The sequence below is a fragment of the Thermobia domestica genome, chromosome 7, assembly GCF_964235325.1.
Source record: "Thermobia domestica chromosome 7, izTheDome1.hap1.1, whole genome shotgun sequence".
NCBI classification, from domain to species: domain Eukaryota; kingdom Metazoa; phylum Arthropoda; class Insecta; order Zygentoma; family Lepismatidae; genus Thermobia; species Thermobia domestica.
The window spans coordinates 291,398,269-291,423,905 of NC_137460.1; the positions used below are offsets into that span (position 1 = coordinate 291,398,269).

At 34.8% G+C, this 25,637-nt stretch overlaps 1 protein-coding gene across 4 annotated transcripts in view; it reads right to left on the bottom strand.

Annotated features, from left to right (window-relative positions):
* LOC145691044 (uncharacterized) overlaps positions 1–25,637 on the bottom strand; it is a 108,719-nt gene that overhangs the window by 2,807 nt on the left and 80,275 nt on the right. Inside the window, exons 1-3 of one of the 4 annotated variants that reach the window (XM_081766650.1) lie at positions 20,513–20,581; positions 19,550–19,626; positions 3,993–4,577 (exon numbers count right to left, since the gene is read on the bottom strand). In XM_081766650.1, the coding sequence (XP_081622776.1) occupies positions 3,993–4,411 (419 nt within the window). In that variant the 5' untranslated portion in view covers positions 4,412–4,577; positions 19,550–19,626; positions 20,513–20,581. Of the gene's footprint in view, positions 1–3,992; positions 4,578–19,549; positions 19,627–20,004; positions 20,139–20,512; positions 20,664–25,637 lie in introns of those variants that run through there. The other 3 variants (XM_081766649.1, XM_081766652.1, XM_081766651.1) reach the window with 3 other exon arrangements.

Here is a 25,637-nt window from a genome sequence, read left to right on the forward strand (position 1 = left end):
ACTCTTGTAGGGACATGAGTTTAGAAGTAAATGCAGAGAAAACTAAATGCATGGAAGTGCGTCGGGTTAATAATACGGCAAATTATGGATGCCTTAAATATCAAATAATAATTTTGATAAAGTAGATACTTTCAAATATCTGGGATCAATATTAACAGACAAAAAACATATTCACGAAGAAGTTAAATGTCAACTGAAAACAGGGAGTTCGTGTTGATATTCAGTTTAAAATCTGTTGTCATCTCGAATTCTGTCGAAGAATTTGAAGATAAAATATATAAAACAATAATCATGCGTATTGTTTTGTACAGTTGCAGAACATGGTCGCTTCTCTGAGGGAAGAAGATAGACTGAAAGTATTTGAGAACAAGATCCTTAGCCCAATATATGGACCCGAGAAGAACGGGAATGGGGAATAGCGGAAATTTCATAACAAGGAACTACATAATTTATACGCTTTACAAAACATTGTTAGATTAGTTTTAGACGGAAGCATTTATCATAGCAGATGTACTGAAAAAATCTTGTATAATATTCTATGGCATCAAAAAAATATGATACTTTTACACTGTCGCATTTTGATAAGCATCTTGTCGTGACGTACCAAACAAATTAATGGGAGAGAGCCCAATTATGGCTCTGAAACTTAAGCGCGAGGTAGCTAAAGTTATACTGGTTGTAGCAACAGTTCTCACCGGTTATATTAAAAAACGAAAACCAGAAATAAATACATATGTGTGCAAAGAGCATCTCTATTCTACCTCATTTTTCTTTACTACGATTCAATTTCGTACACAAAGAGCATGAATATTTGGCACACAATCTTTCACTTCCTTTTAACACACCACCGCGCTGCAATCGATTCAGAAATGATGGGGAAAATGCTACAAAATAGAGCAGGTTCTATGGACAAGAAGTGCCATAGGATAAGCCATGGCATGGGAAATGTTATAGCATTTGCTACTTTACACGGTATGATATCGATGATACGATTTTTGCTACGATAAATGCTTCTATCTAAAACTAATCTTCATCAAGTCTAGGAGACTGAGATGGGCAGGGAATGTGGCCAGGACGGATGAAAGTAGGAACACTCTCAGTCTTAACTGGACGACCAATCGGAAAATGGCCATTAGGAAGACCTAGGCGCCGATGCGAAGACAATATTAAGACGGATCTCGCAGAAATAGGAACACAAAGTAGAAATTGGATCCAGTTGGTTACGGATAAAAGTCAGTGGAGAGTTTTTGCGAACATGGCGTTCAACCTCCGGGTTCCATTAACCATATAGTTAGTTATAGTTATACATATATTTTTAATTTCGCACTCTTTCTTGGGTCCTTATGGAGAAAATAAAATAATTATATATCATACTCCAAATGGAGAACAACCTTAAGATACAGAACCTCACATTGTATCGGTCTTTGCAAAATTTGTGAAATAAAAATACAAAAAATAGAACGAGCAATTATAGGGCTATATCTATTATAGTATGTTGAGACGCATATCGCGCGTTAAGCTAAAACATCATTAGGAAAAGGGATACATGGACTGATTTTATTCCATCAAATAGATATTATGAGACTTCTAAGCCTTCATTGTCGTATACAAGAACGTTTCGAGCTGGATAGATTAAAAGCGCACTTGTCGCCCGAATTTTCAGTACATATAATATTTATGGTGGATCATGTGAATAATTAATATTTGAAAAATACCATTTTATCTATTATTTCGTGCGTTGTTAGGAGTGTGCCGATTGGAAGAATATATATAATACGGCTTTAAGATTTCAGATTGATATATAAAACGGTTTCAACTCAAGGCTGATAGTGCCTGGTTTCCTTCGTTTAAGGCAATTTTGTCTAGCGAAAATTATGCCGAATTTTGAAGTTGAAAATATGTAGGCATTGCATAATTCTACTCATCAGGTAGACTCTACCAAAAAAGGAAAGGAATGATTTCTGAAAACCAGAGTAGATCGGGATATAGGATAAAGTAGCGTTGCCAGGAGAGTAAGCCAGTAGTATCGACCCGCAGGTTGCAAGAGAAAAGAAAGTATGGAATAAATTAGTATGTCTAATACTGCAGGAAGATGAGTTTGGCAGAGGGAATTTGGAACAAGATTCATTACTTCTTATCCGCCATTTGTATGACTCTGGCTTATTTAAGAGATTTGAGATCATTATCATTAGCATTATAACAAGTAGATGAGTGAGGGCGTGTGAGAGGCTCAGCGGGTTATTAGAACAGAACAAAAGAAATTAAACTCATTAGACTCCGAGACTGTCATTCGAATTGCTCTATCAATTACTATGGGAACGCTAAAGAAGGCATGAAATATATCACTATTTCATTTACATACATATACCGTTAATTCAATCAGAAATACAGAACTAAAATATGGATACTGTTTTCGTTTCATTAAAAAAAAAAAAATACACAAAACACTTAAATTTACACTATAATAACCAGAGCACCTTCGCTTTTTAATTCGCTTATATTTAATCTTTTGTGTGCTACAAATGGATGCCCAAATCACTTTTCGATCACAGTTATGATAGAAGAGCAGTTTTAGTAAATATGTTACTAATTATTGCTTTGCGTGACATTTTATAGCTATAATTTCTTCACAACTTCATTTAACATAGAATTCAATTAATATGTATGAATATGTAACGTTACACTCGATCCAATTGTTGCTGTGTATTCAATCTGCTTTCAGGTCTTTCTCTTGTACCTTTTTTTTTTAGTTCGTTGATGTATTACTTGAACTTTTCCTTTAGGAATACTTCACACCCTGCTAAACCATACTAAGATGATTAATATGCTAAACTGGGATTCTATATCAATCTAAAACTTATTCAGCATGTCATAGTATTCTATGATGAATCGCATCAGTATTAAATATCCAAAAGGAAAGACGTTGTATTTAAAGACAGGGATAAGTTGGGGAAAAAGATGCCAAGTACCTGAAATTATGGCCAAGCAAATATGTGGAAGTTTTGAGACGTACATTTTGGTGATTATAAAACGGGAGAGAAGGTTATATGCAGAAGAGTTGAAGACAAAGAGCAAGACATAAAGGGAGAGGAAACAGGATTAATAGTAGAGATTTTAAGCTACAGATTGTGAAGGTACTAAAAAAAGGATTGCAGTAAAGTTGTTGCATACTGCTGATGGTTTTGAAATCATGCCAGTTTCGACTTGAACATTTCCCAGATTTGCGTACACATACATTTAACTTTAGCTAATAAAGGAAAGAATGAACTAAGTTTAACAACGGAATTTAAATTTAGAAATTATAAACGTTATTCCATTGCAGGCTACCTATGAATAAAAATTTCATTTGTGAATTTGAACTACAGATTTATCTACAATTATGGATTCAAAAATTGTTACTCTGGTGTGTCATAAAATGAATGGTTTAAGGTGAGGTATACATGTGCAAAGGTTGGCTCGTCATTACGAAATAAAGTAACGGAGGAAAATGCTCGACTTGAACCTATATTTTTTTCTTTGTGTGTGAGTGTTTACATTTTCTAATAAATAAATATGTCTATGAAGTCAGTCATATATATTGCGAAATAAATTATTTGGTGTTCTACTGGAAAAGGGTTTACTTAGTTTGTATAATTGTGTAGGAAAGTAGCAACTCTTAAGGAGTAAAACAAAATACTCAAACATTTCCAGAAGAGAATAGGGAACAAATTATAAAACTATCGAGAAAGGCAATTATCAGGGCACTTATATTGCCTTGATTTAAAGTTTGAAAACATTTTAAACAGAAGAAAAAAGATATATAAATTCAATATTCCTATTAAATGTGCAATCTTGTAATCTCATACACTTGTAATTTATTAGAGAACGTGGAAGGTTGTACTTTGTTCTTTACCGCAATTTTAGTTATTAATGAGAGAACAGAACTCTGTTTCAGTTATTGCTAATACTATGTTACAAATCCTATAATTTAAATAATACAAAAATAAAATTACCTCTGATTTTCCGACTTTATTGATGTCCCTTCACACATTTTCCCGTGCGTATCATTTTCTTCTATTTCCAAAACTGTTTCACACATATTTAAGTAATTTACACCGAATTCAAGATCTTGTTTTTCTGAAAGAATATCCGGTGTAGAGGTTGAAACACATGGTAAGTTTTTAGAATCATCATATTCACATTTGATATCTACTGCTTTTCCTTCAGTGTTTTCACCGAAGTGTTCATTTGGTATGTTTGGAATTACTGGTCCTGAATTTTCAATGAGGTATTCATCTTTAACTTCTGGTGACACTGGATCTGTGTTCTCCCTGTATAATACCTCATTTTCATCCAATGGTTCTGACTTTACATAAACAGCTGCAATATTTGGATGCATCTCTGATTCCGTGAAGGATTGTTCACTTGCCATTCTCGATTTTACTAGATAGCTTTACTAATGACAGTAATGTCATAAGGTTCTAAAATAGGTAACTCAGTTTTGCTGTTTGGGTACTTTCAAAACTAAATATCACAAATTACCAACCAAGTATTTCACAGCGAGAAGTTTTGTCTTAACACTTTCACCATGAGCTCGCCTGAAAACAAGAAAAAGTAGAAATATATACTCAATAATAATGCTTAAAATGCAATATTTGGATTCTTTCTTAAATAAAAATAAACCTGTCCAAAGCAATTACTTATTGCTAAACATCTTAGAGTCTCAGTACTGATAACGCATGTATCATACAATTTTGGTTTGTATGTTTGTTTCAGTCAAAACTCTAGGATATTATCGAAAATAAGTGTTTGCTATAGTTATACTTTATGTATTGAATATAATGGAATTGGTATGTTGAAGTTTATGTCCTTATGCAAAGAAAATATACGACGGCAATAGTTTTATACGTACACATGTAACTATCAGCTTATGAACATACTGATCTCATTATGCAAATGAAACGTCACATTCTGGTGTTCCATTTTTTCTTTATTTTATTATAAATAACTATAAAACGAAGGGCACGAGACAGTGTGATATTTTGATTATCTAGAAGGACAAAATAGATTACATCAAGTGATTAATATACATACAACTAATAGTTATTCCAATACTAGGATAACCACAATTAATCAAACCAACACTTGTTTCCAATTCTGTTATCTAATCTTGCCCATAGATAAGTCTAAACTTGTACGAACACCTGTTCCGTGATTTCGCAGTGCGAGTTCGAAAATCTGTAATGCGATTTCGCTTGCCCAGTATGGATCACACGAGTCGTGTAACAGCAAATAGAAACTTCGCACGTATTGGTGGTTATATTACGTCTGTTCTGAATTGTAGTGTTCCTTTTCAAAACATTCTATCCGTTCTGAAAAAAGGTACTGAAAACTAAATATTCTACACAAAATTATATTGAAATGTTAAAAATAACTTTGATTTTTAGTACATTATTCCACATTAGTAGTGTTTCAGACTTTTGAAAAGTGAAAAGTTACTACGTAAATTTGCGCACTTAAAGGATATTAATTTTTAATTACAAAAGAGCTACAAATTCCCTATCACGCTATATTTGAGATATGGGTACATAATTCAAGTTCGACAAGATTTGATGGCTTACTGATGCATGTTAAGCAATCAGTTGACTACTTCCCATTGTCTGATGATGATTTATCATCTATTAAGGCTATACTTATGACTTTTAGTCACAAACTTGAAGGGGAAGACAGCATGAAAACATCGCGAACGTTTTCTGATTCCTCCTGGCTTAAGGTAGGATTCAATTTCCTGATGTCATGACATCACGGCCTAGTACATCCCAAGGTCATGTTGGAAGGCCACACAAATTCTTCAATGACTGCAGCCGAAAGTCAAACCAACGTGGAATTAAGAGTCTGATTGAAGAAACAAGTCATCAGGAGCTGTCGTTGCCATTGAACTAAAACTTAAGACAAGAAGGAAAGAGGGATTCTGTTTCAACTGTGAGTGAACTTTCTAAGTGCCTCTCCCCAGAGAGGAACTAGGATGAAGAAGTCACGTCAGTTGGTCCTTCGAAGCCCTAGGTCACCTGGACTCTCTCCAGAACAAGCTATTGTTTTAATAGTGGACACAAATCTATCAACACACCAATAAAATATTATTGGCGATCAGACGAAAATGTATAAGAATTGGCTGTATCCATCATATCATAAAGTAAAATATGCCAAAGAGAAATGAAATCTTTGAGTTTTACGTCCCACGGTTATGCCGGTTAGGCTAAAGGAGACGGTGATGATGACTGATGAATGAAATGGTGGAATGAAGAAAGTGAGAGGAAACGGGAGAACCCCGTGAAAACCCACGCACGCGGTGTTTGTTCACCACAAAGTTCACTTGGCGGGGGCTGGGATCGAACCCGGGACCCCAAGCACCAGAGGTGAACGCTCTACCACTGAGCCATCGCGGCCCCACCAAAGAGAAGTTATTCGCCAAGAATACTTCCTACAGACGTGTTTGCAGAAGTTCGTTTACAATCGCTGTTAGAACACAATATCAACAGATGAGTAAGTGTACAGGAAGAAGTTTTAGTGCATGTAAATTTACCAATGAATAGTGTATTGGAACTTGTAGTGAAGTGAGGTTGTGATGGTTCTGAACAAACCATATACAAACAAAAATTTCCGCAGAGCATCGCACTGACGCAAGCATTTTTTCGATCTCCATGGTGTCCATCCAACTGCGTGCAGAAGATACCAAAGTTATGTGGAACAACCCCACGCCACCGTCAACACGGCTCTCCCGACCTATAAAGTTTGTTTTCGCAAAGGAGACAGCTGAAGTACTAACTGCAGAAGTAAGGAAAATACAGGATCAAATTGCTAATCTGAAACCTATGAAGGTAAATGTAAGTAATAGTGATATTTTTGTGAAACCTACACTAATTTTCTGCATGATAGACTGTAAAATTTGCAATGCAGTTTTATCATGTGCTTCTACGCAAACTAGCTATTTGTGTGGGGCAAAGCTGAATGAAATGAATGATTTGGTTTCAATACCGAACAGGGCCGTAAATAAGAATTGGTCTGTCTCCTCTTCACTCTTGGACACGTTGATTGCATTCTTCACATTTCTTACAGATTTGACATACAAAATTGGCAGATGCGAAGTCCTGAGAAAAAAACGCATTGTTGCTCGAAAATAGATACAAATGCAAGACTATGTTAGAAGAGAACTTGGTTTACTGGTTGACTTCCCAAGAGAGCAATCACCAATGACAGCAAATCAGCTCGTAAATTTTTCAGAAACGAGGAACTATCTGCAAAAATAACTGGTGTTGGTACTGATATCATCAAACGTTTTCATGCCATCTTGGAGGAATTCTGCTCTGGATTCCAGATCAATACGCACAGATCACAAGAGAACTGTATGTAAAAAGATACTCTTGGTACCCAATGCGTGTCAGTGTACATAAAAGGCTCTTCCACGGGAAAGATATCCTATCTTCTTGTATTCTTCCTATTAGTCAGCTTTCGGAGGAAGACGAGAGACCAGAAAAAGCACCACAGGCAATACAAGGAATTCTTTACGAGGAAGACACCAAGAAGTAGTAAAAACATATATCTGCTATACACATATCTCATTAACTCTGATCTAGTCATTGAAAGTTTCCGATTTCCTCGAAAAACGAAACACAGTCGTATCGAAGGAGAGGTACTCAATTTATTGGATGAGCCATCTTTGCACACTTCCAACGAACATCATGCTTCGTCAGATGACTCATCCGCCTACGAACTCAGCAGTAGCGGTTCAGAGAGTGATATGTGAATAATTTTTAAGTACACACTATGGTTGACTGTCCTCTATAGTTTCATGCAAATTGTTATATTTTGTGTTGTTTTATATTTATATAAACTGGAATATGTGATAAATGGAAACACAGAAGAGCAACTATTAATATTAAACAAAAATGGTGTGAAACAGGAACTCAAAAAGGAGTCAGCTTACTATTTCTCTCTCTTTTTTTTTTTTTTTTTTTTTTTTTGTTTATTCGTTTCTCTCTTCAGCCTGTTTTTTCATTTATTCCCAAATTTGTGAATCCATTTTCCATGACGAACTTCGAGTTTTTCTCCTTTTGTCGTAAAAAAGTAATAAATTATAAATTAATAAAATAAGAAAATAAATGGCATGGGTTAAACTAATAATGTATGATGCCAAACAAGTAGCAGCCTCGCCTCAATCTGTTGAGGTTTCAAAACAAAAATGATACGAAATGAAAGAAAAAGTAGAAAAAAGAACAAATTCGTAAGGGGCAGTTGCGTCTGCCATGAATAAGACCAAAAGAACTTGGCCAAGGCAGTAGGAAGTGGAGGCTATATAAAAAAAGAAAAAAACATGTATCCATGCTCTGTTTAAATGACTAATCGACGTCACTGTTTTTACGATGAACTTTGCTCTCGTTGTCGTTTTTCTTTATGGCAACAACTCTTTCCTCCTTTTTTGTTTAATGTGTATCTACGAAAGTTATTGTTGATGGGATTTGATACTATTACTATTTCTTAACCCTCGAGAAGTCGCGCTGAAAAAGTAACGCGAGTAGTCGCGCGCGGTCACAAGGACCGCACCAACATAATGTGTTGCAAATATCGTTTTAAATATTTTTTCTTGTATTAGAACGTAATTTTGTATATTATCTGATTAAGAGGGAATAACATTTTTATTATTATAACATGTTTTACAGTAATAACTATTAGAGGAACCTACAATTAGACATGTACTGTTTTTTTTTATTTCTTATTTGGACCAAAATTTTTTTTCGTTACATATTTCTTTAGATAGATAGCTACGCACTAGTTTTATTGAAAATTCTAAATCTGATGACGATCTTTTGTTTTTGTCTAAAATTAGAAATGCAATAGTAAATTAGTAAAAAATATATAAACATAACTAAAACAAAGCTTCACAGCGCATTTTACATTTAATTAGAGCTCACTCGTAGCTAAGCGGTTAGCATACACGCCTTTGGCGTGGGACTTTCGGGTTCGATTCCCGGTGGGAGTCATGTGGTTCGGATCCCACGTTAAGCAGTAGGTCCACGTCTTACATAGCATTGATGCTGAAAAGGGCGCTAAATTGAAATCAAATTTGCATTGAATTATTTTACGTTCCTGTTATTTTCAAACTTCACATATACAGCACTACATTGAATTATTTTAAGTTATCTTCAAATTTACACTGTTCTACACTTCGTCGTCGCTTATTTCGTCCTCTCCTCCTTTGACCACATTCGGGGAATCGCTGGTCATTTCTGGGTTTAAGATCTTCAGATTCGCTCGCAGACTCCTCACTTCACCTTTCGTGTTCATATATATATATATATATATATATATATATATATATATATATATATTTGTTATGATGTTCCTCAGACAAAGCTTCCACGAGATCATCTCGGCTGATTTATCCAAATAGTCCATTCCTAACATTTACCTCCGTTGTTTTAAGCTGTTCATTTCTAATTTTCTCTTTTTTCACACTTGGTATCAGCTTGTTAACTCTGTCGACCTCTCTTCCGTCCATTAAAATAATATTTATGTTTATAAAGCTTAAAACATCTCCAAAGCAAAGGTCACGTGCAGAGCGAGCAAAACACTGAGAAAAAATTACGCCGTTAGTCGCGCGCGGTGGAAAGCACCGCAAAAAACACTAAACATTCACTAGTAGTTAAACTAAACAACGGATAACGGAGTGATTGAGCAGGAATGTTCGGGAAGGTGGGGGGGGGGGGAAAGATTAGCTAGACGGAGGAGTCTGTCGGACAAACAGAATAGACACACGATCAAAAATAATTTCTCTGCGGTGCTTTTGACCGCGGCGCGACTACTCGAAGGTTAAAGAAAGTATAGGGCTCAATAGCATGTGTTCAGTTATTTCTGCAACTACAGCCTATAAACGTACATTACATCACTTTAATGTGAAGGATTCTTGATATAATAATTTTGTCCTCGGTTGCCAAAATGTCACTCTTTGCACCGTCCTGTTTTACGGAAAACGTTATTTTAAAAAGTAACTGGAAAACCAACAATCTTACTTATTAGAGGATCTAGAAAGTAAGATTATGCATTGTACAGTGCGTGAGGTTAATCGAAATGATACATTCACCTATTTTACTTTCTACGCGCTGCATAAAATGAGCAAGTTATATCTCATTTATAATGTAACCATAAGTATTATTGATAGGTGGCTTTCAAATAATTTTCTGGAATATCTTCCCCAGAATTATTAAATAACAAATGGAGAATGAAATTGTGCACGAGAACTGAATGCTATTCATCTTATCACTATGACCTGGCGTCCACGCGAGCCCCAGACACTTTTAATTAACTGCTATTTTGTAAATATCGTAGTTCGGGTGTTCATGCCCAGTGACATCTCATATCAAAATGTTTTAATACGTTGCAAGCTTTTCACAGTATACATGGCAACGAGTGTTTTGCTGTTTCGCATTAAAGATTTAAACTCATACCTGTGTGACCTGGGGTCCGAGCGGACCCCAGATATATTTGATGCAATATTTGCTTTGAAAATGTTAATTTGTGCGTGCTAGATGTTTGAAAGCTTCTCTATTTTATCAACAAATAGCAGCACATTCTAGGTTTACATAATGCAACAATGCCGGTAGCTTCTCTGTTTCATCAACAGGTCTCAGTGCAATCTAGACTTATACAATTTCAACACTTGGCACTACTTGTTTGATTGTTGATTTTGTGGCTGTTTGCCAAGCAGGAAATACCTCTCCTACAGTGTTCTTGAAGTGATTTCATTGTTGTCTTAACCACACGTAAATACATAGGTAGAAAAAGAATAGATTGACTGTGCTGTATTCTTTGATTGTAAAATGTCACGACAAAAGGATGTTTCAATAGCAGAAGTTAAGCGAATATTATATGAAACTGACATTGAAGATTATGTAGAGTTTGGTAGCTGCGACGAATCCTCCGAATACGAAGAGAGTCTAAGGGATGAGTCAGAAGATTTGAACTAAGAATATGATTAAGAATCTGACAGTGGTAGTGAAACTAGTGACTTGTCTCTCGACCAACCATCTACTAGTCGTAAACGACCTAGACGTGATAACGTTTTGAATTAAGATTATATTTTCGAATCGCGGTCAGGGCTTAAGTGGACTACTAACGAACCTAAATCGTCACAAACTGCAGCCCATGATATTTTGCGACAAATAAAGAGGATTAGTAGGTAATGGGAAGAATGTTTCTGATAAATGTAGTTCTCTAAATCTGCTTATAGCACCTGAAATGGTCAATCTCATTGTTCGGGAGACAAATCGAAGGGCTAAACAAGCGATAACAAACTGGAATAAATCGCATCCTACAAATAGAAAGAAATGAACGGAAACACGTGAAACAGAAATGTATGCTTTTATGGAATATTGTTACTTGGTGTTTACAAATCGGCTAATGAAAGTGTTGAAGAAATGTGGTCAACGGACAGTGGAAGGCATGCATTTAAATAAAACAGGTAATACAGTTATACGCAAAAGAATGCACAAGAAGGTAAGCAATGCTATTCCAGCACCGTGGAGAATTTCAATAAAATATTATAGTCTTATTTTAATGAGTCATTGTGTAGATGAATCAAAAACTGGCAATTTTGTGAACACAAGTAGGGAAACAAGCGTTACCACAATGGCAAGGTCATATAGTAGTGAGTTTTCGCAAAAGTCAATCGACAAAACGATGTGTTTTGAAGAAGTAAATGGAAGATAAATTTAAACTATCCAATAAATAAGGTATCAGTGTAGACTGTAACATTGCAAATAGGAACGCTTCAAATGACATTGCTTCTTTTCAACGAACTACACAATATAAGATTATACATTGGAAATTTATAAGGCAAAGAAAGCCTCCAACACACCACCGTTGAAGTGCTGTCATTATATCAGAATATACAGTCTGACAACTCAGGTTGCAAAAGTAATAGCAATAATATAGTTATTTTCCATAAAAGTGCAGAAAGGTTTACGTTTCATAAAAAGAGCATGTTAGATAAACTACTTTCGGACAAATTGTTGGGAGTAAATTTAATCTGTATAATAGAACACCGGTTACAATCAAGTTGCTTAGGATACTTAAGCATTCCGCAATTTGAGCAAGAGCGGCATACTGTTGAAGTAATAAAGACAGAGGGGGAGCTTCTATAAATGCAAAAACATCCCTAAAAACGAAAAAATGAAATAGGCTTGAACATGTAAATGCGAAAAAACACTGAAAGTTGTGCATTAGAAATTTTATAATATAACCTTTTAAGTGTATGTGTACATACAGCTTCTGACAATGATATAAAAAATTTTATAAATAATATGGATACCATACTAAACTATTTTCTCCAACTCAAGAAGAAAGACATAATTCTTGGGGATATAAAAATAGATTTTTTTGCAGCCGACAAAACATTTCCTACTTTTATTTAATGTGAACGCAACTGTTAAAGTTCCGACGCGTATTACAAGATATTCCGAAAGTGCAACTGACCCGCTCACAGTGAGAAAACATTTTAAATATAAGGTCATCTTGCCCAAGTACTCGATATACATGAAACCCTCAACAGAACTTTTTGTTATACACGAGCCACAAACCAATGTAACTTACAAAAGAAAGTTTGCAATTAATTAATCGCCATTTCAGGGAAGAAGATTGGAACGAGATCTATATGTCTAATCTGGTTAATGAAGCTTTCAGTTGCTTTATTGACACCTTAATTTTCTATTTCATTCTACCATTCCCTGTTGTAAAATGTGTAACTTACAAAGGAATCAAAATCCTAGGTAACACAAGGGATCAATGGCATACTATTAATCATACATATAGTCAATATTTATCTTAGTGCAGATATTCTTCGTAAAATGTGTATATATATTATATCTCGTTGTTAATCCTGCGCGACGAATTTCGCAACTGTGTGCGTTTAGTACAGGACAGTGGTGTACGAACATTTAATAAAGTATGCGCAGGAGATAATATAACCTGTTAAACGAACCTGATAGTGTCATCTTCCCTTTTCTATTGGGGGTGATGAAGTTAGATAGTCGAGCAATAGCCACCTAACAGGCTGGATCGCGTTAGGATAGGCGAAGCAACCTGTGCTGAGATCCTGATCCACTGCAGGCACAAGATCCAGAGATATGTTAATTATTCTCTGAATATTCAACTGGAGACAAACCAGGAGGGAAGCAGAGTATCGTCATGGTTTAATGTGGAAGAGAAACATGACCTCCGTGGGACCTACGTTCTGCTAAATACGGAAGAGAGCAGAGCCATCGGAAGCTGCAAGAAGAGGACCAGGAGGACATCCAGGAGAAGAGGAGAACCATTGAAGATGCGCTAAATCGTGCACGAACATTTAATCTAAACAAATAAGGCCTTACTTCTGAAATTAAACATTTCGGCGAAAGTTCAAAATTTAATCATTTTTTTTTATTATTATTTTATCACAGTGTATAGTGTTAATGCGTGTGGTGTTACATCTCATTAAAAGTCTATCTCCTGAATCTCGTGTGCACTTCATTCTCCACAGAAAGTCTGACAAGGTATGTGCTCAGTGTAATATTCTCATGTATTTCTTTCAGCTGCTCCGGAGTTGTCAATGTCTGGTAAAATACGGTCTCTCACAACCAAGTGTTGTTGTGTGAGTGAGAAGTAGTATTGTCTCTAACCACCTGGGGAAACACGTAGACCAGTAATTTAGAGTCTCTCTTTTGGATTGGAAATGCTATACTAAATTACTCTCATTTTTGTTCATGAAATTACTTTATCTTTTATAATACATATTTTGCTCTACCGACATTTTAAACTTAAAAGCTCTACCGACTTAGCTAATTATTTACATATTTTTCAGAACACTAGCATTTCAAGATTAGCATAATAAAATTTACTTAAATTTTGATTCAATTTGCATAATAATTAATTTATTTTTTTTCACACTACGGCCCTTCCACTTTACAAATCTTTGTGAAAAGTAGGGAAGAGCAAGTTAAATATAAACTCAAGAAATGCTGATGGTATCTTAGTTAAAAATGGCAACATAATAAAAGATCCGTATAATAGCTGACCTATTTAATAATTACTACAATAACTTATCACAAATGTACAATACTCAGCATTTTCCACTTCAAAAATGCAACAATACAACATATCTACCTCCAGTTACCAATTTAGAAATATTAAAAGAGGTAAAAAGAATGAAATGTAAGTTGTCAGCTGGCGTAGATTGCATATCGCCATGTATTGCGAAAAAAAGCATTAAATATATCTCGGACCCCATATATTTCCTTATAAATACGAAATTCTTAAATGGAGATTTCCCTAGTATATTAAAAATTGTATATTAAAAGTAAAATCCCTAGTGTATTAAAAGTAAAACCAATAAGTAAAAATGGCGACAAATCAACGCTTACAAATTATAAGCTTATTTCACTTCTCTCAACTTTCTCAAAAATTCTAGAAACCACACTGAGTGTCCGGGTAGCATCTTTTTTAAACAAATATAATCTAAGAATAAACGAACAACATGGATTCTTAGATGGTAAATCAACGGAAACTACAATACATAATTTCCTCGAAATTGCACATAAAAGCCTAGAGAGTAAGGCCAAACGTATAGGTGTCTTCCTTGATTTTTCTAAAGCATTTGGCTTAGTGTCATATAAAAATCTTTCTTCAAAGCTACAAGATTATGGAATAAGAAACACTGCGTACTAATGGTTTACACCGTATCTGGAAAATCGGCCGCTAAAAGTGGAAAATAAATACGATAATAGAGAAACAAATCAGACTTCATACCACATATCGGATAAGCCAGAAATATCATGCCACGTGCTACAAGGATCCATATTATATCCGCTTTATATATATACATTAACGACCTACAATGTAATTTTGCGTCAGAAGAACTACCCTTTATACAGATAATGCGAATACTACATTAAAAGGGAAAACAAACGAGGAAGTTAAAGGTAGTGCAAACGGAATCTTGTTAAACTATCCCACTCGATTCTACAAAATAAACTTAAACATTGGAAAGACGCACGAAGTCAATTTTCATTATCTGCGTAAAAAACATGCGCAGCCTGTGAATATTTTATTTGAAAATAATGAAACAAACTACGTGAATTCTATCAAGTTATTAAGAATTTGGACAGATAAAAAATCTCCTGGGATGGGCTTAGTAAGAAATTAAATCAAATTCTTTCGCAATTAACGTACTTAACAACGTGTTAAAAATTTCCACTTTAAAATAATTACTTTCGATCATTCCAGTCGAATTTAAAATATCGTATTACATTTTGGGGAAACACACATAATGCCAAAGTAATTTTTACAATACAGAAATAAATAATAAGAATGATGGCAAGTGCTAAACCGAAAGATCACTGTAAACCAAAATTTAGAGGAAAAAAAAAAACTTTCAGTACCCTGTTTGCATATCTTAAATTTACTGATATCTGTAAAGTAACACCTGGAGGGTGTCCTTACTCGAGTAGAAGAAAAACATAAATAGGAGACCAGGAACAAACAAAACCATTCCATTGTAGAACACAGAATTGTATTATATGAAAAAGGGTGTAAATACGTGGGCATCATGTTGTACAATAAACTTTCCAAACATATAAAAATTCAGGATTTTGTTGCTAAATTTAAAAAAGAGCTCCTGAAATATTTATTCCAACACTCCTTTTACTCGGTACACGATCCACATGAAGAGCAAACTGAAAAAATCTAATTATATCGGTGTCAGTACTTGTCTTTAGCATTAGATACATATGGAAGGATGTCTACATACACTGCAAGTAATAACTACTTACTGTAAATTTATTTGTAATAACGATATGCAAAATGTAACCATAAATATTAACCTAATGTATGTAATTTACATTAGTATTATTTCCGTTTACTCTTGCGTTTCTATATAAATGACGTGTCCATTCCACATGCATTGCAATACAGTGCTAAATGCATGAAAAAGGGACGAAAGCAAACACAATAAACACTACAATCCAAAAAACACAAGACAATCTGTGGTAGATGGCCACTAGAAAGCCGAATGCTATATAATCGAGGCAGGGCAGGGCGAAGCTGGTAGGCGCAAGCGTTGGCGTGTGGGTGCGTCCGAGAGAGCAGGCACGTCACTGAAAGTGAGTATACGCATAATCGAGGGTAGTGAAAGCGCTAGGTTTTGCAAATGATAGAGTTTCAATAGCACTTCTCATGGTTTTATAGTAGTAGCGTTAACATTGTAAACATAAAATAAATCTGTAGAAATACAACGCCACTGAAAAATAGTTTTTAATACAGTCATCTTTCAAATTCGCTCACTTATTTCATCCCTAGTAAAGCACTTGTAAGGATTTTACAGTAGTAACACTACACTTGTTAACATAAAATACAGATGTATTACTTTGTATCTAATTCTATCGCTTGCAGAAACTTGCTGTTTACAAGTATGTTTTTTCATACAAGGTATTGAATTTTACCTGTAAGTCTTCCAAAATGTGGTGCAACAAATATATAATTTACGATATTCTTGTTAACGTCTATATTCATCATCACTGAGCGATCTGATCTCTAACCATGTACCTCGCAGTGCCATAACCCAGTTATATAGCACTCGTACCTTTTACTGACCACCTAACACAGATTGGTTTGTTTTAGCCTATGTACAGTAGAGTAAATCTGAAACGTGACAGCTTAAAAAAAAAACGGTAAGAATGCACTTTATGCCGAACATTCATTGGAAGCGCTTCACCTGAACTGTTTCCTTGGAACAGTTCAGAGATCGGTTCCAAAAAATAATCCCCTGAATCGAAGCAATCGAAAAGTAAATTGTGGACAAGTTTTGCAGACCACCTAATAAGCAATCGTATCTAACTTTACCAGCAAACAAAGATATATATCATGACAATGATAATAGATTACGATTGCTAACCAAATGATCGAGCAAACTCACCAAGAATTTACTCTTCAATTGTCACGTACAAGGGCAATATCCTTGAGAGCTGACGCTCAAGTCATCGAGAAATCAATTCAAGTGAAACGGTGACTACCAATTGAGATCTAAATGGGAGCTGCATCCCCCCAAACCCCCCGCTCAAGAACCAGAAAAGAACGAATCGAAAATCACAACAAAAAATAAAACCACCACTATAAATCTAAGGTAATACAGAAAAATTAACTGCAAAAAAGTAAAGTAACACTCACCACTAATTATAAATCAATCCAACATGACGAAGAAAAATGAAATACATTTCACCAATCGAGCAGCCAACAGCAAATCTTCTCTTCCATAAGTAATACCGGTAAGCAAAATGAAGCATTAAATTATCAAAACAATAAGTTAAATTTAAATTTCTCTTTAAATGCAACCACACATTCTCGCTAGATTGCACCACTTTAGAGATCAACGAAGTTAAGCCAATGATTCACAGTCATATGAGTCCACCGCCCCTTGCCCAAACCTACGTGCCTCTTCCAACAATCAGTAATAATAACGGGAGTTAGGATGTACATGATTAGAAAAAAAAAAATTAAAAGGGAATCAGCACTGCGAGAGTACTCACTACAATCACTGAAAAATGTCTCATTAGTTTCAGGGCAAATAACACCGACTATTCACCTTTGACTTCGGCGCATTCAACCGACATTAAATTTGCGTCTACCGACCAAACTCTCTTCAATGTTGACCAATCCACACAATATTCCGAAACGATATGAATTCACTTCAGTATCCCAAACATGTTAAAACAAAAAGATAAATTAATATCAGAACAACCACACTCGCAAAACGGTCTTTTCAAATTCTGCACAATATTACAACGAACCGACATCGAAACTGACTTCAGTTGACACCCTTCACTACCTTCTTTTTCCTTCACCGAAGTAATATACATCTTCAACTTCCAAATTCAAACAGACAGTATGATCGCTCAAGGGTCCCAATCAGCGACATCACTAATCACCCAATCACAGCACAGGAGAAATTATCACTGCCACCAGGCGCTAAAACACCAAAACAACATTCCCAACAGAAGGAATAAAAACAACGATTCCGTACCTGTTCCAGTGACTGTGATTCTGTTCCTCCAGAAGACTTTAGTATAGGCATTTCATTCAAATGACTCGTTTAATGAATCGATTTCTTAGAAACTGATTCCACGGAATTGTTTCAACTTTTCCGAAGAACCAGTTCCTAAAGAATCAACTCGAGAAAGTTTCTAGAAAACGCTGTTCTACCGCACTGATTACGAATCTGATTGGTTACTTTCCATATACAATTTCATAGAAGGAAACAACCTCCTTCATAATCAATATGGTAGAGCAGCGTTCTATTACATTCCACCAATCTTAAAAAACATACTACAAAAATGTGCACGAAATATAAAACAAAAAAGCGTTAAATCATACTACAAGCGAGGGCAAGGCAAAAATTATATATTACAATACAATGTACTACAAGGGGGTCAAGCGCCCTAACCCCCTCTATACCACAAATATATTGGAATACACTATCATAAGAGGGCAAGTTCCCCTGCACTCTCTAAACCAAAAATAATATATATTGAATTAAATTGTACTACAAGGGGGGGGGGGCAAGCCCCCTACCGCTTTCTCCCAAAACACTACCTACATATCAACACTTAAATACATAAAAGAACAACATACCTTAGATTAAACTTAAGTATACAATTCACCAGCATGCTTCATGAAAAATAAATATTTTTCATCAATTCTCGCATCCTTACAAAATTTTTGACACCATAGATAATATACAAATTGCAACATCATGGACTCAGAACCATGAGTACAACTTAGCTTTCTTTTCAAATGACACCAAAGATTTTCTATATTTTACGGGGTCAACGAAGTTTGAAGAACGGTTCATGGTCAAATGATGCCATCCATCAATCTTTATCTAACTTTGAAATTCCAACTAAGAAATAAAGCGCTAGCTTTTTTTTTTTTTTTTTTTTTTACCATTAACCACGAAAGCTTCTAGCCTACACAAATTTAAATTAGCAATTTATTCATCCTCATATCAACACCGTTTTGCCATTAAACCGCCCGCGCAAACCATACACAGCAGGCATGTGTGTGTAGGCCACAACCTACAGCAAAACAAAACAGCACTGACACACCAGGTCTACAAACACACAATCACATGACGTCACGACCAACATTCCATGAAAAAGAACGAAAGTACGACGTAGCAGAGAAATGACGAAGACCACACCAAGATGAATGAAGCAGACACTCAAGAAACCACGTGCACTATTGAAAACTGTCACAATAAGATGACGTCACACCATATCCATAATTCCAAGTTCAAACAATCATGTACCTTGAACTTTAAACCTTCAACCACATCACTTCGTACAAGGGAGCAAGTTAGCGGAACAAGTTACTGAACCGAAGATTCGAGAAAATGAATGAAATGCTTATATGGAAGTCTTACCCAGAACACAATATTACTGCCACACCAAAACAATATTCTCAACAGGAGGAATAAAAACAGATTCTGTACCTGTTCCAGTGACTGTGATTCTGTTCCTCCAATGCCACTTTCAATGACAAAATCACTTGTTCAGCATAAACTGCACTCTAGCCAAAAAAAAAAAAAAAAAAAAAAAAAAAAAAATTAGATTAGATTAGTACGGTTCGTATCTGTGGACCATTTTCAGTACGCAATCCGTATTTTTGGATTGTATTTATATGCAAAATGGTAAAACCCAATCAAACTGAATCTACAGAGAATAAGTTAAGAAACACTTTCTAAGGTAATTCTCTGATAAACAATCGAAGGTGCAACGTAAAATGTATAGAAAAATCTGAACAAGTCTTTAATATACCTATTTCATGTCGAAAAGAACCAATGAACGACTGCGAGATTTCTAACCCGTTTCTACTACTACTTATACTATGGATCCGTATAGTAAAACTGTACGCAATCGAATATGATATTAATACAAGTATACTTGCCTAAAATAAGATAGCACTCAAGTTAGGAATTTGGGTTCAAAACTACATAAATTCACTAGTTACTAATAGTTATTGTATTTGAAATACCGGTATTGTCCTTTGGTATATTAAGGAATATGTACATCGGTACTCACACAACCAATGCCATATTCACAAACAAAATTCCGTTTTAGAAAAGGCACATAATAAAATGAGATTATTTTAATGAAGAAATTGGAGTTTTTTTTTTTTCACTTTCATCTATGTGAGGGGTTACAAAAAACACAAACCCCAAACACGTGAATAAAATACCCAGCAACCTTTTTATTTCCTTATTTTCATACGTAGATATTTTATAGTATGTAAATCATTCTTGGCAAAATCACTTCTCTCGAAATTGCAGAAATCACAAAAATTATAACGAGAACTTCCCTTTGTACATGCTGTCTCTGGGATAAGAGTCTTATTTCATATACAAATAAATCTACGATATTCACCATATTAGAATGAAATTCAGTGATATACTTACAACTGAATACTTTCTTCATCTACTCTATTTTAGTTAGCGAGCAAACTTGGGGTATTTTCATGTTAAAGGGAAAGCATGTTTACTTATGATCATTGATATTTTAAAACCAGCGTTGCCAATTGGTACGCATATATTATTGTACGTTAAATTTATGTTTTTCTTCTAATAAGTTCATATTTGTTTTCTTGAACTGCAGCATTTGGCATTATTAAAGTGTTTAATAATAATAATAATAATAATAATAATAATAATAATAATAATAATAATAATAATAATAATAATAATAATAATAAATAAACATTCCTATCTTATGCGATAATATCAGATTTCATGAATAATGTGATACTTTAGTTTGCAAATCTCCTAGTAGTTCCAACATTTGGTGTAGAAAATTCAGAATACACCATAATAAAATCACCAGTGACTTGTTAGTCCCCCAGAGTAATTACCAGTGACGTATTTACGATTTTGTATCGGGAGGGGCTTTGTTAACTTTCGGGGGAAGCTTTGCCTGAAAATGTGAAAATTCTGCAAGATATTTCATATACTTTACTATAGTAAGTAAGATTTCGGGGTCTTAAGCCCGGGAACTCTCCCTAAATACGCCTCTGATAATTACTATAAGAAATTAAGTAATTACTTTAACTTCAAACATATGTGATAGCCAAACTATAATTAATTTCGTTTTTAAATACAAACATTAAACATAGGCGTATTCTTCACTTCCAGCGTTCAATATCGAAATAATTCCCAACAGGAGCGTCATTTCAGGCTTCGGTTGAGGGGGCAAGAGCGCCACCAACATAAGATTTTCACGTTTTGTACTAGTATATTAGTAGACAATCGATTTAAGTATATATATTTCTCAAACTCTTTGGGGGGCAATTGCCCGCTCCTGCCCTCCCTAAATGACGCCCCTGATTCTCAAAGAAGGGTTCTTCTGAATTTCCGTTACGTTTCACAAAAAAAAAAAAAAAAAAAAATACCGTAAAAGAATCGAAATTAAAATGCTGTTTCTGGAGTCACATGCAGAACAAAATTACAAAAGTTTACAATTATTACTGGAAATTAATGCTGTCACTTACTTCGAACATTTTAAAAGGACGTAGGTTCTAGTGTAGGCCCTATTGAAATTTCATTTATCGATAGTATGAAACGTTGTATATAGTTGTAAATTTCCTTGACTGTTCTTCACGTCGATTTGTATACAAAATTCTCATTTGTATGCAAAACAGGCAAATAAATAAATAAACAACCAATGGTAGTTTTCTCAAGTTTAACAAAAAGTTGAAAATGAGCACTTTGGAGAATGCTGTTATTTGTAAAAGAGTAGGCCTGCATAATGATCGCTTTTGGCTATTGCAATGGTCTATCCAAGCAGATTAATAAAAATTCAGCATAATATAACAACAGCAGCTGCTTCCCCTATTTGTAGCCTAAAAAAACAGAAGGAAAAAGAAAGAAAGAAAAGGTAGGTAAGTGAGTATAAGAGACGCCGAATTCTAGCTACTTCGTTCCGGGCGCCAAAAACTCTAGCTACGGCTTTGCAGGGGGGCAACAAGTTAACCTCTTATCCCCCCTTCTTTGGTGCCAAGTGTGATCGAAATTGAGTCAGATCGTTTTACTGTCGTTTGATCGTCAAGAATTACCGGTTGATGACCACGTGTATAAGAGTAGTAGAAATATTTATGTATGGCGGCCAATAGGTTAACCTGTTAGACCTCCCTGGAAGCAAACCTAATTGAAATTGAATTAGGTCGATTCATCGTCGTTTCATCACCAACAATTACCGGTTTATCGCCACGTGTACTGACGTCCTATAAAGTGTAACGAATCAGGGGCGGATCCAGGACCGACTTCTGGGGGGACGGTGGGTTGTCATACTTCTACCTTTAAGGGCTCAAAACTTTGAGATGGGTTATATATATTACTTTGAGGTAACGTTACTTTGAGGTAACGAAGGTAAGCGCAAGAGATAAATATAATTAGAATCTAATACCGGAAAATATTTTTAAATATTATTTTAAATTTTGTTCTTATAGGCATATTTTTATTTTTATACATAGTGTCAAGAACAACGATTACGTCTACCAAACGTATTCATCAGGTGCAGAGTTGCTAAAAATGGAAGAGGCACGATATGAAACTAATGAGAACTTCAAATACCAGTATCCACAGAGCCAAAACACTGATCAGCAATAGCTGTGTTGAGTTAGTTGGTAAATCAACAATAGACAAATTATTCTGTCAGCAACTAAAGGGATTGGTTTTGTTTAGGATCCTTTATTGTTCTTTGCAGAATTGTACACATACGTGTGTGAGCGAATGGTGTTTATTGCAGCAAGCTGGCTACAATCAAGATAGGTTTTGGTGTGGGATTTTAGTGTTTCCTGAATAGGGGTGTTCCGGATTCCGGAATACTTCGGAATGAAAATCTTAATTCCGGAATCGGGATTTAAAATTTAGTTATTCCGGAATTCCGAAATCTCGGAATTCCGTAATTTCGGAATCTCGGAATTCCGTAATTTCGAAATCTCGGAATTCCGTAATTTCGAAATCTCTAAATTCCGGAATTTCGGAATTCCGAAAGTTCACCTTGAAATATCGGAATTCAGGAATCTCGGAATTCCGGAACTTCAGTCAGAAATTTCGGAATTTCTAAAACTCGGAATTCCGGAATCTCGGAACTTCAGCTAAAATTTCGGAATTTCGAAAACCCGAAACTCCGCAATCTCGAAACTTCAGCTAGAAATTTCCGAATTCCAGAATATGAGGACTTCGGTTCAGCACTTCTGAATCTTTGAAATTCGAAATTCCCAATAACGGTACGTCGATCCAGCATATCGGAATCTCGGAATGCTGAAATGTCAGAATCTGAAAGCTTCAAGTAACATGATTATGAGATAGACATCAACACTCAGACAATGTAATGATGAAACTTACTCCCTTTTACTCATTGCTAGTGGTCGCAATACTAAGTCTTTCTGCAGAACGAAAAGTGCTTAGCAGAAGGACTCATTGAACAAAGTGTAAATACTTCATTTACTGGTTCTTGTCTTATTCTAATGTTATACCCAAGGGCAGGCTTTAACATGTTCATACATCGTTGCTAGCTGGGTCACTAGTGCAATACGGATAGAGTATCGACCAGTTTCTTCCCTGCGTGGCTTCAAAATGACATATAGAAAATGAAAAACTTAGAAACAGGGCGAAGCCATAGATTGCGAGTTTCGTATTCATTACCTATAAATTTACTTGCATACTTGAGCCGATATTCCTCTGCTATTATATCACCCTCGTACTCCTTAATGTTAAGAAGTCAGGTTCTGGACACGTACTGTAGCTGAAATGCTCGTTCTGCGCACGAAGAGATTAAGTTTATCAAAAATATTTGAACCCCCAACTCCCCTTAAGATACACATTTCAACGATTGATTTCACGGTTTACCTCGAAAACTATGGATTCGACACTAATACCGATAGTTTCCAATTTTTGTTACATGCCACCTCTTCCCACTCCAACCATAGTTGCTAGGGAGTCTTGAGAGCTAAACTTAAACTTCAATGGAATCGAGAGTGTCAATGTTCATCTCAGCGGCCAAAAAAACTATGAATTCCGAATTAATATCAGTCGTTTCTAACTATTTTTACATGTCACCCTCTTTCAATCTACCTCCTTGTGGAGCTAGGAGGTCTTACAGTCACAATTTGTTTCCAAGTTGTAGGCATATGTGTACCAAGTTTGTTTGAAATTGCTTCAGGTGTTCCAGAATTATGCTGGAACAAACATACATCCATTTTTATAAGACAAAGCATCTAGCTCTTCTCCCTCATAATTTTCTTAGTTTTTAATTTCTTGTATTAGGAAAACAACTTTTCAACGAAAACATGTGGTTCGGAGCTCACATACGTAGTCGGTCCCAGCAAATAGTTTTTCATAACGTAGGTTTTGCATAATGCTGTACCATAATTATGTAATTTTTGTAGATAGCATGACACAAAAATTAATTCAATTATACCATGATACCTTTTTTAATACACAAAATGAAAACTTTCCTTAATGTCAGATGTATTTTGCGTTAATATAAAAAAGAAATAAAAATATGATAGATCTGAACTGCGGAAAATTGGAAATAGAATGTAATATATTTATAATAACTGTATTTAATATTTGTAAAAACAGTGGAAAAATATACAATCAATCTAGATTTCAACATAAAGTAATAATGAAATGCCATATCAATAGAATGTTAATCCTCTCATATTTCTTTAATTTAAAGGAAACCTATAATTTTAGTTTCTACCGTAATTTTTCTATCAGAGCTTTACATAATAGCGGATTCTTACTCTTATAAGTTAGGCTACCTGTTCATAAGATCAATAAAATAAACAAACAAAAAATACCTTATTGTGTTTAAAGATGTTGGTTAATGCAATATAAATTTCGTATAAATTTTCATAGATTAGAATATACATTATTACAATTAATTTACAAAAACTAAAAAAAATACACATTACCTCAAATCTAATGCTATCATTGTACAACATTTTAATACTTTTCTGAACACAGTACTCGCGGTTATAGAACAACCTTTATATCGTCGGACTTTGGTGTACAAAATCAGTTCTTCGATCCCGACTCGTGAGAGGATAGTTATGTTCGCGACAATTTTCAAAAGAATAAATGTTTTAAAAATTAGAAATAATATCCTATATATTTGAATGATGCCATTAAACCTGATGTGTAAATTATTTCTACTACGAAATTTTACTTTTGAAAATTCTTTTATCCTTTCATAGCGTTTTCAGTCTGGTTAGTTTTACTAGGACATATATAAAAGGCATAATGGAAATGTACATTAACTACAAATTAAAATAAAAAGTACTTATCATGATGAAACATAAGGAAATGTTATACAAATAATATAATAACAATATATATTACGCATATTTAATACGTAGCACTAAAAAACTAAGAAAATGTTATACTGCACAAACAACATTTTAAATACGAAATATTATGAAACTTAAGAAATATATTAATTGAAATATTATATTGAAATAATGTATTAACATTATGAAATCTAAGGAAATGTTATTTGAATAATATACAGATACATCTATGT